The 16,536-nt window shown below is 40.3% G+C and overlaps 1 protein-coding gene across 2 annotated transcripts in view; it reads left to right on the top strand.

Moving 5' to 3' along the window:
• The window catches only part of galntl6 (polypeptide N-acetylgalactosaminyltransferase like 6), a 166,362-nt gene extending 149,826 nt beyond the window's left edge, over positions 1–16,536 (top strand). For both annotated transcript variants that reach the window (XM_056739301.1, XM_056739307.1), the window contains exons 8-13: positions 571–688; positions 3,304–3,411; positions 7,838–8,059; positions 13,329–13,445; positions 13,594–13,743; positions 15,728–16,536. In XM_056739301.1, coding sequence (XP_056595279.1) covers positions 571–688; positions 3,304–3,411; positions 7,838–8,059; positions 13,329–13,445; positions 13,594–13,743; positions 15,728–15,895 — 883 coding nt within the window. In that variant the 3' untranslated portion in view covers positions 15,896–16,536. The remainder of the gene's footprint in view (positions 1–570; positions 689–3,303; positions 3,412–7,837; positions 8,060–13,328; positions 13,446–13,593; positions 13,744–15,727) is intronic.

The following is a 16,536-nucleotide window of genomic DNA, read 5'->3' as shown; positions in this document are numbered from 1 at the left end:
GAAAGGTTAAATCTTGATCATTATTTTTCATCTAATATGTCAACTGATGGGGGGCACGGTGGCTTAGTGGTTAGCACGTTCGCCTCACACCTCCAGGGTTGGGGGTTCAATTCGCTTCCGACTTGTGTGTGTGGAGTTTGCATGTTCTCCCCGTTTCCTCCGCTGGTCCAAAGACATGCATGGTAGGTTGATTGGCATCTCTGGAAAAATTGTCCATAGGGTGTGAGTGCGTGAGTGAATGAGTGAGTGTGTGTGCCCTGCGATGGGTTGGCACTCCATCCAGGGTGTATCCTGCCTTGATGCCTGATGACTCCTGAGATAGGCGCAGGCTCCCCGTGACCCGAGGTAGTTCGGATAAGCGGTAGAAAATGGAATGGAATGGAATGTCAACTGATGAAACCACATTTTAAAGTGTTGGTGTTTTTTTAAGTGAATACACTGAATTTTTACACTTGCCTGATATAGCTTTTCTTTGACCTTCATTTACAAAGGTTCAATGAAGACCTTGTTAAAAACATTCTGAGCGGATTGTACGAGACATGCTGAACACGTTTTTTCTGCTTCCTGCAGGTCTCCTGTGATGGCCGGAGGCTTGTTTGCCATAAACCGGCAGTGGTTCTGGGAGCTGGGTGGTTATGACACAGGCCTCGAGATCTGGGGAGGCGAACAGTTTGAAATATCCTTCAAGGTGAGTTAATGCATCTGCACCGAATCGTGCGCACCGTTCCCAAATAATACATTATTTCTGAGACATTCCTACAAGGCTGCTTCTTGTTGGTCTTTCAAACAGAAGTAATCAAAGGAAACACAATAATGGTAACCCAAAATACAGTGTCTCGCTCTGGAGCTTTGTGTAATCCGGGCCATAGAATGGATTTCATGAAACCCCCTCTAAACCATGTACAATAGAACAGCTCGTATCTCCTGATACATTACGAATAGATAACTATAGCTATACAAGATTCACTTTCTTCCACTTAATGTGAAGTGCTCCGTCCGTCTGTGTAGACAACCTTTTCTCATTCTTTCAACAACAAAGCCAGAATGAGATTGGACGGGAGTGGTTATTTTGTTCCCCGTGTTCCCAGCAAAGCCTCCGAGCCAAAAAAACACCCGTCGCCCGAAATAAGGCGAAGATAGTGGAGGTGTGAGTGTGTGTGTGCGGCTTTGGACTGGCTGGACTGCTGAAACTAATTAGATTGTGTGATGCAGTGATTGGCTGTGGCTCTGAAGTCATTCGGTTTTGATTAGCGGGGCCAAAACTGCTGCGATGGATGTGAGGAAGTGTTCTGTTTATCAGTTCTGACATACCTGCCACCCCACTCTTTTTCATTAGGCTCTCACTTGCGCTGGCACTGAACTTTGTTATTGGAACACTGTCCTCTTTTGGAACGTTGGAAACCATGGCAACCGCAAAAATAGTTTCGAGGCTGAACCATCTGTTTGTTTTTTCTCTTTATTTTTTTAACGTTTATCCTAATCTATCCATTTATCATTTTGATTAATGGCAGTATTTTTATTTACCATTACGTTCATAGTTGACCTTGAAATATTTTAGATGTAAGTCTGAAAGCACGCAGAATAAAGATTTGTGTTAGAGACATTAATGGGTGGAACGAGCCTGAGGTATCAATACTTTCAAAAACTAAAGATGTATCCAGAGACTCAACCCATGCGTAAAATTATTGATCTTGCAGTAATTTGTCTTTAAAGTGCACTTTAAATTTGAACATAATAAACTGCAAAAAGTTTTGAAGAAAGGGATTGATTTATTCTCATTTTTTTATCCAAACATATATTGAAATGCAGTCAAAGAGTAAAAGTGGTACAGAGGTCATGACTGAAAGAAAATAGCAGCATCTGTAGTTATTTCACAGTGAATAAGAGCAAAGCTAAATAGGTCATTTACTATTATCAATTTATTTATGTGAAAGTTTAATATGGTCTGTAACTGTATAATAAATAAAGAGACAATTTCACGTTTTTTGTGAAAGCATCCTACATAATAGTTTCCTTTTTTATATTTAATATTAACGGAGTAAGGCTACGTCAAAGATTGAAATCAAGGTGAAATTAATAGTTTTTAGATTTTGGAACTTCACAAAAGTGTCATGATTTGCAGTTTAGGTATAATTTTAAAAACTGTGGCTTTAACACAAAAAATTAATTGCTACCGCATAAATGTGCTATTTTATCCTTTAGAAACCCCTTTAACAAGAAAAGTGCCAGTATTGTTATCGATATCAGCACTATTGCCCTTGACAGTGCTTGGTTTCAGATCAAAAAGGAATTAAAGTAGCATCGCATACCCCTGACAAGAAATCTGATATTGTAATACAGTGTCTCCGACATGCAGCTACAACCTGAAATAAAAGCTTGGACTGATTAGTCCTGGCTCCGTCCCATCGATTGGTCGCCTGCCATACTCCGTCCAAATTTCATCCATCTGTTCGATGTAGGCAGCTTTCAAAATGCAATACAAGTCCTCTTAATATCCAAAGTCCTGCCATGGCTGCATCTCTCCATGCCTAATGATATAAGAGCGGGTGAAAAATGTGAAATTATTCGTAAAACTTCATTAGTTACATTACTTTCTCATCTATCCTCAGAAGAGATATCCGTGGGGGATTTTTCTCGCTCTCTATCGCTTCCGACGATTCTCTCCCCGTAACGATAGAGTGTGTGAAGTTAGTTTGACCACTAACCCGCTGCCTGGCAGGAGAGATACATCTGTGCGGTTTGATATCTGCAGACAGCTCTCTCAGGCCCAGCGGGTGACCAAGGATGAGGAACAGAAGAGAGAATCTATTCGACTCAATTTATCAGACTAGAATCCCTTTCTCCTTAGCCATCACAACTCCCTCTGGGTGTCAGAGGGCCCACAGTCCACCCGGCTTGAGCCGATACTCGATACGAACAGGCGCATCAAAGTCTCAGTGTTAACAAAACAAAAAGAGAGAGATGGACCCTAGAAGGCAGAAGGAACGCACAGAGAAGACCTTTCCTTCTTTTTATCTCTCGGTTCTTTTGGTTAAGAAAGTAAAAGTGGAGAAACAGTCTGAAAGGTTTTTCTACTGCTTTTCTGTCTGGCCGGTCGGTTCATAATTGGAGCCCACAGTGAGGACGTTGCTTGTTTGTGGTACGAACACAATGTGGAGGCGTAGCAGTGCTTTTTGGTAGTCCATCCACATATTCCCACTGAGACCTACAAAGAATCTCATTAAGATGCGATTGGGACAACTCTGTATATATTCTGATGTAGTTGTAATGCATGCATATTTGTGTGTGTATATGGACTTTCAGGTTTGGATGTGTGGAGGCAGCATGTACGATGTTCCTTGCTCAAGGGTGGGCCACATCTACAGGAAGTACGTCCCCTACAAGGTGCCCTCAGGGACCAGCCTAGCGAGAGTGAGTAGAACTTCTACTATCCTTCCACCAAATGAGGGATGGAGTCTTTCTCTACTGTGGCCTAATTCTGCTGGTTTATAGTGCTCTACATTCTAGTGTTCCTCAGATGCTCTTATTCATATTCTGCATGGATAATAAAAGATGCCTAGTAGCTCAAAGCACAGGTATCACTCTTCACTCCATATTCAGGAGGCCTATGCATTATTCTCAGTCCTGTCTGTGGGAATCGGAGCAGATCGGTAATAAAAATGTTCTGCATAAATTCAGTGCATTAACTCCACTCAGACAGGAAGGCCTGCAAGCATTGTGATGAGTATGTAGATTGTCCCCACTTAGTGTGTGACTATCGTACAATCTATTGTGCATGACAAGAACATAAAGTAATGCAGTGAGGAATACTGATATATACAGCACATGAATAATGGCTGGAATGGATAATGAAGAAAAACTCTGTAACACTTTACAATAAAGTTGAATTTTTAACAGAAGTAAACGCATTAGCTAACTTAAACTAAACATGAGCAATATAATTTGTGAGCACGCATTGATCCTTTTAATTCATTCATGTTAATTAATGTTAGTTAATGTCAATACAATTATTAATGTCGGTTCATGGTCCATTAAGCAAGGGATAATGTACATGCAGCCGGTTGTTATCGCAGTAATAAGACCTACAGTGTGATCAGGACCCGACGCGAAGTGGAGGCTACTTGTTACATTAGAATAAATTAGACATGAAATGTAAATTTGAAATATTTTTTACTGAGTGCAGACCTTCTGCGAGAAAAGCCTTTTACTTTGGGTTTAAGAGAAGAAACGACGTTCAAATGTCACAAACAGGAATTTGGTTTAACCAACTGTAAATATAATGTCATACTGTATATGTTATTAAAATACATATTTATATTTAATTTGTCAAAAAACATTTCAAAATGATGTGCTACGTACGGGTTAGCAGGTTTTATTAGTTTTGAGAGGTTATTTTCTGGGAATAACGAACCTGCAAATGTCGCTAGTGGCCGATCCGAACCAAGCATTCCAACGAGCCGTGTACTACAGTTGAAAGAAAAAGTATGTGAACCCTTTGGGATTACTTGGATTTCTTCATAAATTGGTCATAAAATGTGTTCTGATCTTCATCTAAGTCACAACAATAGAGAAACACAGTCTGCTTAAACTAATACCGCACAAACATTAAAAGTTTTCATGTTTTTACTGAACACAACATGTAAACATTCATAGTGCAGGGTGGAAAAAGTATGTGAAACCCTAGGCTAATGACTTCTCCAAGAGCTAATTGGAGCCAGGAGTCAGCCAACCTGGGGTCCAATCAATGTGATGAGATTGGATGTGTTGATTAAAGCTGGCCTGTCCAATAAAAAACACACACCAGTTTTGAGTTTGCTGTTCTGAAGAAGCGTTGTCTGATGTGAACCATGCCTCGCACAAAAGAGCTCTCAGAAGACCTACGATCAAGAATTGTTGACTTACATAAAGCTGGAAAGGGCTACAAAAGTATATCTAAAAGCCTTGATGTCCATGTGTCCACGGTAAGACAGATTGTCTACAAATGGAGAAAGTTCAGCACTGTTGCTACACTCCCTAGGCGGGGTCGTCCTGTAAAGATGACTGCAAGAGCACAGCGCAGAATGCTCAATGAGGTGAAGAAGAATCCTAGAGTGTCAGCTAAACACTTATAGAAATCTCTGGCACATGCTAACATTTTTGTCGACAAATCTACAATAAGGAAAACATTAAACAAGAATGGACTTCATGGGAGGACACCACGGAGGAAGCCACTGCTGTCCAAAAAAAACATTGCAGCACGTTTGAAGTTTGTAAAAGAGCACCTGGATGTTCCACAGCACTACTGGCAAGACATTCTGTGGACAGATGAAACCAAAATTGAGTTGTTTGGAAAGAACACACAACGCTATGTGTGGAGAACAAAAGGCACAGCACACCAACATCAAAACCTCATCCCAACTGTGAAATATGGTGAAGGGGGGCATCATGGTTTGGGGCTGCTTTGCTGCCTCAGGCCCTGGACGGATTACTGTCATCGATGGAAAAATGAATTCCAAAGTTTATCAAGACATTTTGCAGGAAAACTTAAGACCATCTGTCCGCCAACTGAAGCTTAACAGAGGATGGACGATGCAACAGGACAACGACCCAAAGCATAGAAGCAAATCAACAACAGAATGGCTTCAACAGAAGAAAATACGCCGTCTGGAGTGGCCCAGTCAGAGTCCTGACCTCAACCCGATTGAGATGCTGTGGCATGACCTCAAGAGAGCGATTCACACCAGACATCCCAAGAATATTGCTGAACTGAAACACTTTTGTAAAGAGGAATGGTCCAAAATTTCTCCTGACCGTTGTGCAGGTCTGATCTGCAACTATAGGAAACGTTTGGTTGAGGTTATTGGTGCTAAAGGAGGGTCAACCAGTTATTAAACCCAAAGGTTCACATACTTTTTTCACCCTGCACTATGAATGTTTACATGTTGTGTTCAATAAAAACATGAAAACGTACAGTTGTGTTCAAAATTATTCAACCCCCAATGCTGTAAATGGTTTTAGGGAATTTAGTGTACATTTGTAATTGTATTCAGAATGAAATCCTACAAGGACTTCTTAAGGAACCATATGCAACTAAAATTACATCAATTAGTTTTGTAATACAGTAATAAATGTTTCTTTTGTGAATTCTTCATTGACATAATTATTCAACCCCTTAAAGACTACCACTCTGAAGAACAGAGGTTCAATGAAGTGTTTTCAATCAGGTATTGAAAACACCTGTGGATATCAGGGAGCAGCAATAAAGCCTAATAAGCACCAATTAGGCAGCTTTAAAATGACTGTGATACTCAGCTCCTTCTAGACATTTACTGGTGTGGTTACAAACATGTTGAGGTCAAGAGAATGGTCCAGGAAGACAAGAGAACAGGTGATTACTCTTCACAGGAAGGGCAATGGCTATAAGAAGATTGCAAAGATGTTAAATATACCAAGAGACACTATAGGAAGCATCATTCGCAAATTCAAGGCAAAGGGCACTGTTGAAACGCTACCTGGTCGTGGCAGAAAGAAGATGCTGACTTCGACTGCTGTGCGCTACCTGAAGCGTAGAGTGGAGAAAAGTCCCCGTGTGACTGCTGAGGAACTGAGAAAAGATTTGTCCGATGTGGGTACTGAAGTTTCTGCTCAGACAATACGGCGCACCCTGCGTAATGAAGGCCTCCATGCCAGAACTCCCAGGCGCACCCCCTTGCTGTCCCCAAAGAATAAGAAGAGTCGACTGCAGTATGCCAAAAGTCATGTGGACAAACCACAGAAGTTTTGGGATAGTGTTCTGTGGACTGATGAAACAAAATTAGAACTGTTTGGGCCCATGGATCAACGCTATGTTTGGAGGAGGAAGAACAAGGCCTATGAAGAAAAGAACACCTTGCCTATTGTGAAGCATGGCGGGGGGTCAATCATTCTTTGGGGCTGTTTTGCTTCTTCAGGTACTGGGAAGCTTCAGCGTGTGCAAGGTACCATGAATTCTCTTCAGTACCAGGAGATATTGGATGACAATGTGATGCAGTCCGTCACAAACCTGAGGCTTGGAAGACGTTGGACCTTTCAACAGGACAATGATCCCTAGCATACCTCCAAGTCCACTAGAGCATGGTTGCAGATTAAAGGCTGGAACATTTTGAAGTGGCCATCGCAGTCACCAGACTTAAATCCGATTGAGAACCTCTGGTGGGACTTAAAGAAAGCAGTTGCAGTGCGCAAGCCTAAGAATGTGACTGAACTGGAGGCTTTTGCCCATGATGAATGGGCGAAGATACCCGTAGATCGCTGCAAGACACTTGTGACAAGCTATGCTTCACGTTTAAAAGCTGATATAACTGTAAAAGGATGTTGTACTAAGTACTAAGATTGAATGTCACTTGGGGGTTGAATAAAACTGATAATGATGTGAGCTCAGAAAAGACATTTGTGGTTATTTCATTATAAATGTTATGTTATATTTGTCTGACCTACACGTGCCTCTTTGATTTAATTGTAAGCACGATGACTGAATGATCATAATCAATGTCAAACCGACCAAAACAATCAATTTCAGTGGGGGTTGAATAATTTTGAACACAACTGTATAATGTTTGTGAGGTATTAGTTTAAGCAGACTGTGTTTCTCTATTGTTGTGACTTAGATAAAGATCAGAACACATTTTATGACCAATTTATGAAGAAATCCAAGTAAGCCCAAAGGGTTCACATACTTTTTCTTTCAACTGTATATACAGTATACTTTATATACAGTATAATGTGTCTGAAGTAAATGTCATTCAAATGAATATGTAGTTGCTATGTAACATACTTTTAATGCCGATTTGAAATATATTTCCATCAATCCATTTCTCAGAACCTGAAGCGAGTGGCAGAGACGTGGATGGACGAGTACACGGAGTACATCTACCAGCGCCGGCCAGAGTACCGTCACCTCTCCACAGGAGACCTGACTGCTCAGAAGGAGCTACGCAAACACCTTAAGTGTAAAGACTTCAAATGGTACATGAACAATGTAGCCTGGGACCTGGCAAAATACTACCCACCTGTGGAGCCACCACCAGCCGCATGGGGAGAGGTGGGTTTATAAGATCCATATTATTCAGTAATAATAATACCAGGGTTGGGCAAATTCTATTATTGCATCACTGAAATTTGTATTGAATTGACCAAGCCACAAAGATGTTCACTTGAAAAGACAACAGCGCACTAATGGGAAACAATAACTTCTTGTGTTTTATAACTTTTCAGTCTTGCTTTATGTTTTGTTTGGTGAAACTCTCTGTAAGTCGCTTTGGATAAAAGCATCTGCATAATGACTAAATGTAAATGTGAAAAAGATTATATTCAGTTACTTGATAACTGGAAATCACTAATCATCACTAACTTGTCATTAAGCAACGACTTCTGTTAAAAGCAACTCGCGGCATAATTATTTTACACACAATCTCCCCAGAGCATCCTCGCGTTTTCTTTCTTACTAAATACTTTAACAGACTGGATCATTATCCAATTAATGAATGAATCACCTCATCTGTACAACCTTAAAATCTTTCCATGCTGTTTTATACTTGTTACACTTGTATCTCTTTGTTAGCCCATAAGTGGTCACATAACTTTTCCACACTTACTTGCTTTGTGTTACACTACGGAACGATCTTCAATACATCCTGCGTGAGACGGAGCATGGATGCAAGAAAACGTGGAGGCGTGCGTACAAGCGTATGACAAGAATCTACGCGGAAATCTTTGTTGATTTATGAACAACGCTGCCGGCTGAGATGTAACATATTTTTCACCGAAGACATGCAGGCGACTGATCCTCACCTAAAACTGTGCTTTCTAATATACATCACAACGCGACCATTATTTGCATCGCTGATTCCTAATCCATAAATAAACACAAGCAGTGTTGTACATTTATTACTCAAGCTGATCCGGCCAGACAGGCTATGTGGGTCATCCTTTATCCTTCTGCTTTCCCGTGCCAGAACATCACCAGAATGGGGTCTTGGGAAAATGCATGGAGAGATGGGCAAGCTATATCCTTCTGTAATTCAGCTCTGTCTATAATAGTACATGTGTGTGGGGGGTTAATACACATGGACTGGTATCCCATCTTGTGCTTTTTGATGGAAATTTTTAATCACTCCTGAAAGATGTAACCCATAGACATCATGCCTTAATGAATCCCCCCAGGGAACCCTGTCTTCTCTTTTTTCAATCCCCCGCTGTGATGTGTCAGAAATGACAAGTAATCATTTACAAATGTAATTAATTTCCCATCATAATTAATTGAAAGGCTGACGCTCGCCTTAATGTGCCACGCTGTCTGTGTCCTTCCGTGAACAGACTGAGGCAACGCAAAACAGCCCTTCGGATTCAATCGCTTCAGATGCGCCAGCCCAAAAAGTCCATTAGCCTCCAACATTCCGCCCTTTTCACTTATTGGCTCACTCTGCATCCACGTCGTAAATTGATGGTAAAATGGAAGGGCTGTGCAGCGTGCGGCTGGGGAACCTGCTTGGGGGAAATTTATGCACAGTAAATATCTTCTTTCCTGAGGCGAAATGATAGTAATTTGACTGTCAGCCTGATAGCTTCATATGGCGGCCTCTCCAGCCGGTCTGCCCAGCGCCGGCCGCCTGTCACCCAGCCTGATGTATTGCACAATAAAATAGCCTCATTGGAGTTTGGAAGCCACCCCACCAGCCACAACAGAGAGGGTAGAGGGAGCTAGAGAATAAATCGGGTCCCTACCCGCATCTTCGGGGGTCATCCTCTCCGTGACCCCCACTTGACAGGGCGGTGAGATGGGGAGGCAAGCTGTCAACTGTATGCCATCTCACCACACGCAATGCAATAAACATATACTCGCTCTCCCTCCCTCGCAGCTGCCTCTTCAATACTCTCAAATCACTTTAAATAATGCAATCAGCAGACTTTTCAGGCAGCTGGTTGACTTTGATGCCTTTAGCCATTGCTGTCAAAGGCTGTTAGGGGGTAAATACAGTTTTAGGCCTGTTTTGGAGTATCTCCCTGCCGTTTGACAGCGAGAGAGAGATTCAAGCTGATTTGGTCTGATTCTGCGATATTTACTTCTTAACCTCTAAACCAGGGCTTCTCAACCTTTATGACTTCAAGGCCCCCCATTGTATTCAACAATATTCAATAGCCCCCTCCCACTCACAAAAACTCATTTTTAACCAATAAAATATTTTTGAGATTGGCATTAATTGCAAAAATGTTTATACATTATAAAAATGGCCAAATAATAAGGAACATATTGTTGTTTAGTTTTTTTTCCCCCTTTTGAGAGATCATATTTTTTTGTTTCTTTTTCATTTCTTAAGGATTAATCAACATTCTCTGCATCAACAGCTAGTCGGCTAATTCCTCAACAACTCTTAAAATGATGTTGAGGACTGTGGCAAGGAATGTTACAGTTGCTGTATGTATTTGGCGGATGACTTTATTCAAAGTGACTCACGGTTCATTCAGGGCATGCATTTTATCAGCGGGCGCGTTCCCTGGGAATCAAACCTGTGACCTCGGGATTGCTTGCAGCATTCTCTACCATTTCAGCTGCCGGATATGTTCTTCAGGAAAGAACCGATGCAAAAACAGTGAGAGCCATGTGAAAGATATTTAAACACATTTAAAACTATTTTGAACTGCTTGCTGAATTGCATTTCGTCACCTTGGAATTTCAAGATTCTATCTGCGAGTAGTTTTAAGGTATTGAGATTCAAGGTTTTTGCATTTCATATAGCAAAAATGATATGAGGAACAAATCTCTTTCATACAGACAGGGAACCCTACATTTATTCTACATATACAATATCAACATTTTCAGAAATGGGTAAATTGGGATTTTTGGAACAGGTAAAATGCAGATACGGCAGGACCTTCTAATTCTGAAAAAATCACTTTCTTCCAAAGCAATACATTTTCTAGCAACAAAAAAAGTATTTTTGCTAAAACATATAATGAGTGTTGTAATAATGTGTAAAAAAAGTTACTTAAGCATAAATGTATCTAAATGTTTTACCCACAGAAGGTGGGACAGGTGAAAAAACTTTTTTAAAGACCAGTAATGCTGAAATAGCATGATAATGTTAATTGTTCTAATTGAGACATTGTTGACTATTTGGCCATTAAGATTTAACAATATTAAGCATTAATGGCATTAAGAGAGTGTATGTAACCACAGAAGTTAGGAAGCTAGCACTGCTGGCTAGTTTTGTGCCTATAAATAAAAAAATAAGCTCCTCAACAAAACCTAAAATAAAACAAAATATAATGTAGTTGGAGCTCCTCTCCTTGACAAGAGTATCAATAAAACAGTCAACCTTGAGGTTTCTTTTAAACGTTGTTTTGTATTGCACTGTTTCCTCAGATATTTCCCAATGTCCCTGAGGAGTCTGGTCACATTACAAGCTGGTCCTGATTGGTCCTCTTGTGTGCATTCAAAGTGCTGATTGGCTCTCAGATATAACCATATAGAACCAAATTATTATCTGATTTTGAAGATAGAACCTTTTGGTTTTCTTAAGAAAATCCCAAAATGTACACATTTAAAAAACACTAACATGGAATAATTTCATAGAATAATAATATGTGAATAACCTAGTTTTTACCAAAAAAAGTATAATTCTTAGGTAATGATTTATTGCATCCAGTCAAGTACATGATGAAGTCAAAGAAATTGAAAACACTATGGCATGGTAAGGACTTCTAGTAAATAAGTAAATGAAGCAAACATCTTTTTATATCCTCAGAAAAATCTTTTTTTAAGAATAAACTAGCAAGGCAGTGCATTTTGTGACCTTGCTTTTCTTTTTCATTTTGTTCCATTTGTCACTTGCCCTCTCCAAGTTCCTCCAATCCAGCTCAATTTAAAATGAATCTCTGCTCTAACCTCGTGCGCTCTCTTCATTCCTGTAAATAATTAGCGATAAAGGGTTCACCTGAGCCCTAATGACCACTGTCAGGTAAACATTCCGCTCTGTGTTTACAGGCCCCAAAAACCTTGTTGAGTTCTCAAGCCAGTGAAACTTTTGCTGTTTATTCGTTTCAAGTTTTACATAAAGAGTTTTTTAAGCGAGTTTCTTTAGCAAGCTTTTGACTGTGAACATCACTGGCAAAAAAAGCAGCAAACCAATTTTGCATCTGCCGTACGTCATGCGTTCACCCACTCGCTGAGCGGAACTTCATGTTGATTTGTGCAGCCTACTGATTTCCAATTACTTTCAACAGTCATGCCTTGCCAGGAACCGAAAAACCCTAAATCCCTCATCTCAATCGTTCAGGGCTCATGAGCGTGAGAAAAACATATTTAGGGAGACTGGCTTCAACAAACACTCTGTAATCTCTGTTTCTTCTGATGGTCTTGGTATACAGCACACAACAGCCAATGCATTATATGTGGACTACCTTGCACAGCATATTGTGTTCAACGGCAGTTCATCCCCTTTGTCTGGACTCTTTTTGTGTGTATGTGTGAGTGACCTTGCCCCGGGCCTCAGTAGCCTCATGTCTCCCTAGTGAGGTGAATAAGTGAGCAGAATTGGCCCAGAACTACTGCTCGCGCCTCTGCTGTCCTCCAGATACGGTGGCTCTACACGCTAATGCATTATTGAGCTGCGCTGTGACAACAGTCGGCACACATGAATGCCTTTTCAAAAAAATGGGCAACTTGGACAGCCAATCAAAAAATGAAAAAAATGAGATAAGGACAAGGGGCACCAGAACTCTCTGGGGTATGTAGGTGGGGAAAGTCTGAGTGTCTTTGAACAGTTGGGCGATTGGCATTTGAACAGATTGGAGATCAGGGGCCACATCATATCTCAGTGCATAGTTGAGTAAGAAGTGAAACTTTTACTTCCAATAACCTCAAAGATCTGCATATGTGAGCACCATAAAGGTCATTGGTGAAATCTTAAATTTTATGGTTAGGAAATGTCTTTATATAAAATGTAATATATAAAATTACAATGTCATATGTCTAACTGATATTAAAGGGTGTTAAGGGGTCATTTACTCAAGAATAAAAAATATTTATTTACCCTTATGTAATTCACAACTTGTGTATGACTTTTTTCTGTTGAAATTAATATATTTTGAGTAATGTTTCAGTGGTTTAATGTCCAAACAATGGAAGTCAGTGGGGGGCAATGGTATTTAGTTACCAGCATCCCATCTTGTTTTGTGTTCTTCAGACAAAAAAAGGTCAAACAGGTTTGGAATGACATAAGGGTGTGTAAATGATGAAGAAATTTACATTCTTGTATGCACTGGTCCATGAATCATCGTTTCATTGATCTGATCCCTTATTCTGTCCATAGATCCGTAATGGGGTGTCTGGTTTGTGTGTCGATTCTAAGCACGGCTCTACAGGGACTGAACTGCGTCTGGATACGTGTCTAAAAGAAGGTGCAGAGCGGACCTGGGCACATGAGCAGGTATAACACTTCAGCCCTGCACACTCATGTCGTACAAATATATTAAAAGGGTACGGACATTATTGATAACTATGAGGGTAGTCTCTCCCTAAATTGTAATATAATTTGAAACCCAGACATGAAGATCTGCTGTTCTCTGTGGTGTTAGATTTTCACGTTCGGCTGGAGAGAGGACATCAGGCCTGGAGATCCCTTGCACACCAGGAAATTCTGCTTCGACGCTATTAGTCAGAACAGCCCTGTCACCCTGTATGACTGTCACGGTATGAAGGGAAACCAGCACTGGAGCTACAGGAAGGTAATCCTGTATGTGTATGTATGTGAAGCGTAATATCTGTCAAATTTGTGGAAACAGCCACTCATTCAGATGAAACAGCAAGTGATCAAAACTAGAGATGCACCGATATTTCGGCCAATAATCAAAACCGGTCGATAAAAGCCATTTTTCACAGCCAATGATCAGGCCCAATATATCATGTCCGATAATCAAAAGAGGATAGGAAAATGCAATGGATTTGTGTTCAGTATATAGAAAATGTTAAGAAATATCATCAGTTTGATGCTCAGTATTAACAGTCATTATATGAATATATTATTCAGAAAGTTACAAAATTTTAATTCAACCTTTAGAATCTGTCTCAGCATCGGCAGATTTTATCACAAATAAAATTTGTATCAGTGCATCTCAGCAAGTTATGTTTTAGAATCTTCCTTTGACTAGATTCCTTTGACTCTTTATTCTTCAATAGCTGCTCCAGTTCTTCCATTTAATCCGATTATATTTAAGTTTAGCCTTTACACTCAAACATTTTTAAAACAATAAAGAACACAAACATAAATTCAAGTTTGCTCCAACTTTAGTGTTATTTCGAATTGCATATATCTTCGCCTTAAAAAAAGTGTTAAAAATGAATGTGCGTGCAAATGGGGAAAGTTTTGTATTGAGAAGTTACAGTGCTGAAAATGTTGTACACCTTAATATTACTTTTTCAAATTGCTTCATAGGTTTTCATATATACATATGTAAGAAATAAAAAAAAAACATTTTCTGCATCCCCTTAAAGGAATAGTTCACCCAAAAATTTTGTCATGAATTACTTAGTATTTTAACCAAATCTGTATAAATTTCTTTGTTTGGTTGAACACCTACAAAGATGTTTGGACGAATGCTTGTAACCAAACACTTCTTGGACCCCATTGACTACCATATTAGGAAAAATTACAATGGTAGTCAAAAGTGCTGCGAAACTGTTTGCTGTTTCCTACATTCTTCCAAATATCTAATTTTGTGTTCAAAAGAGCAAAACACAGTAATGTGTCCTACTATGGTAGTCAATGGGGTCCAAGAACTGTTTGGATGTTGGCATTCTTCAAAATATCTTTCTCTGTGTTCATCAGAACAAAGAAATTATACAGATTTAAAACAACTCGAAGGTGAATAAATGATGACAGAATTTTTATTTTTGGGTGAACTATCCCTTTAAAGGTTTAATAAAGTATATCTCACTTCACTATAGCAACAGAACAGCAGAAAAAAATGAGAGTACGGTTTGTTCCAGAGACTCCCCTGTGGATTAAGACACTACTCTGGGCCGTCACAAATGATAGACCTTAATATGAAAGCACAGTTTTTCCAGCCCTTAGCAAGCTAGTGTGAGCCTAAATTGAGAGATTTCGTTTCACATAGAGGCTTTAAGGTGCCGAGCAGAGAAATCTCTGTCATTGTAGGATAGGTCAATGACGGCGCTTTACAGAGAGGAATTATAGAGTTGAAAGGAAGAGGTGGTACCTGGCAGTGGATCCGCCTTAGGCGCAAAGAACAGTAAATCAACCCAGGGGAGAGCAGCACAGAACTGCAGCCGAAGCCCGAAGGCATGTCCCTCCTGTACACAGCCCGATCGCTCCCAGAGGGACGCGTCCTCTATTTTTTCACCGCCTCTGTTTGGCAGACTCAGTTGATTCTAGCACAAACTATACATGCATGTATGTCCTGCGTACATTAAAAAAGAGATGTTCTCTTTGTTGTCTCCACTTCTTCCTAGTAGAGGTTGATCATAAAGCTCTTCGATTCTTTTGACTTGCAAGCTCAAGCCATGAATTGCAGTCAGCTTTTCTGATTAGGGTGAAAACATATTCCGTGATTCGTTATTCCGTGATTCGTTCTTCACGCCCCTGAAATCTGACTGAAGGCTTGTGGGAAATAAGGACTAAACCACTACTGGAGTCATGGTGACTGTTTCTTGTTTATTTATTCATATTTTACTCTTCCCGTCTTCCTGCAGGATAAGACCTTGTACCACCTGGTGAGCACTGGTTGCATGGACTGCAGCCCCGGCGATAAGCGGATTTTCATGAACAAGTGCGACCCGCAGTCGGAAACGCAGCAGTGGATCTTCCAGAGAGTCAACGCCACCATTTTAGATAAATTCAACAGTGCCACCAGCTCATAGGACCTGGAGTTGCGCTTAGCCAATCAGCCGGCTCCCACACACATCTCCCACAATCCTTAGCACGTGGGCTTGGATAATCTTAGTGTATGGGCTCCTCTCAAAGTTCTGCAGCAGACTGAGCAAGTGCAGGCTCTTCAGTGAGAGGACTCGAAACAGAGAGACACAAGGCTGGTGGAACACTTCCACATGGATCACCTTGCTGGTCGAGGAGAATACGCACAGCCCAGACTCTCTCCGTCTCTCTTGCAGGATCTTGTTGGCTCTAGTTGCTTCCTTTACGTTGAAAACAGAGCAACTTTAGGACCTTAAAGGTGATGTTCAATGAAAAAGAATGTTCTGTATCACTCCTTGAAGATTGCATGGTGGATTTGTACAAAACCAGAAACTGTTTGCTCTTTTTTTTGTATCGCTATTTATTTTTCTGAGATTGTTTTGACCGTATATTTATTTGTATTTATTTGGTACCTCTTTCCAAATTTAAGTTATGTGTATTGGCTGGGTTTTATCATCTCTTGTACCTGTTAGATAAAAAAAATGGGTTCAGGCAGTGATCTAAGTAAATTAGATATTTCACGTTTTTTCAATGGGATCTATCTTGTTACAGAGTTTCTCGTCTATGAATAAAGCAGAAAAGAAGTGGA

Source organism: Triplophysa dalaica, chromosome 2 (genome assembly GCF_015846415.1).
Source record: "Triplophysa dalaica isolate WHDGS20190420 chromosome 2, ASM1584641v1, whole genome shotgun sequence".
NCBI classification, from domain to species: Eukaryota; Metazoa; Chordata; class Actinopteri; order Cypriniformes; family Nemacheilidae; genus Triplophysa; species Triplophysa dalaica.
This window is presented reverse-complemented; position numbering and strand designations above follow the sequence as displayed.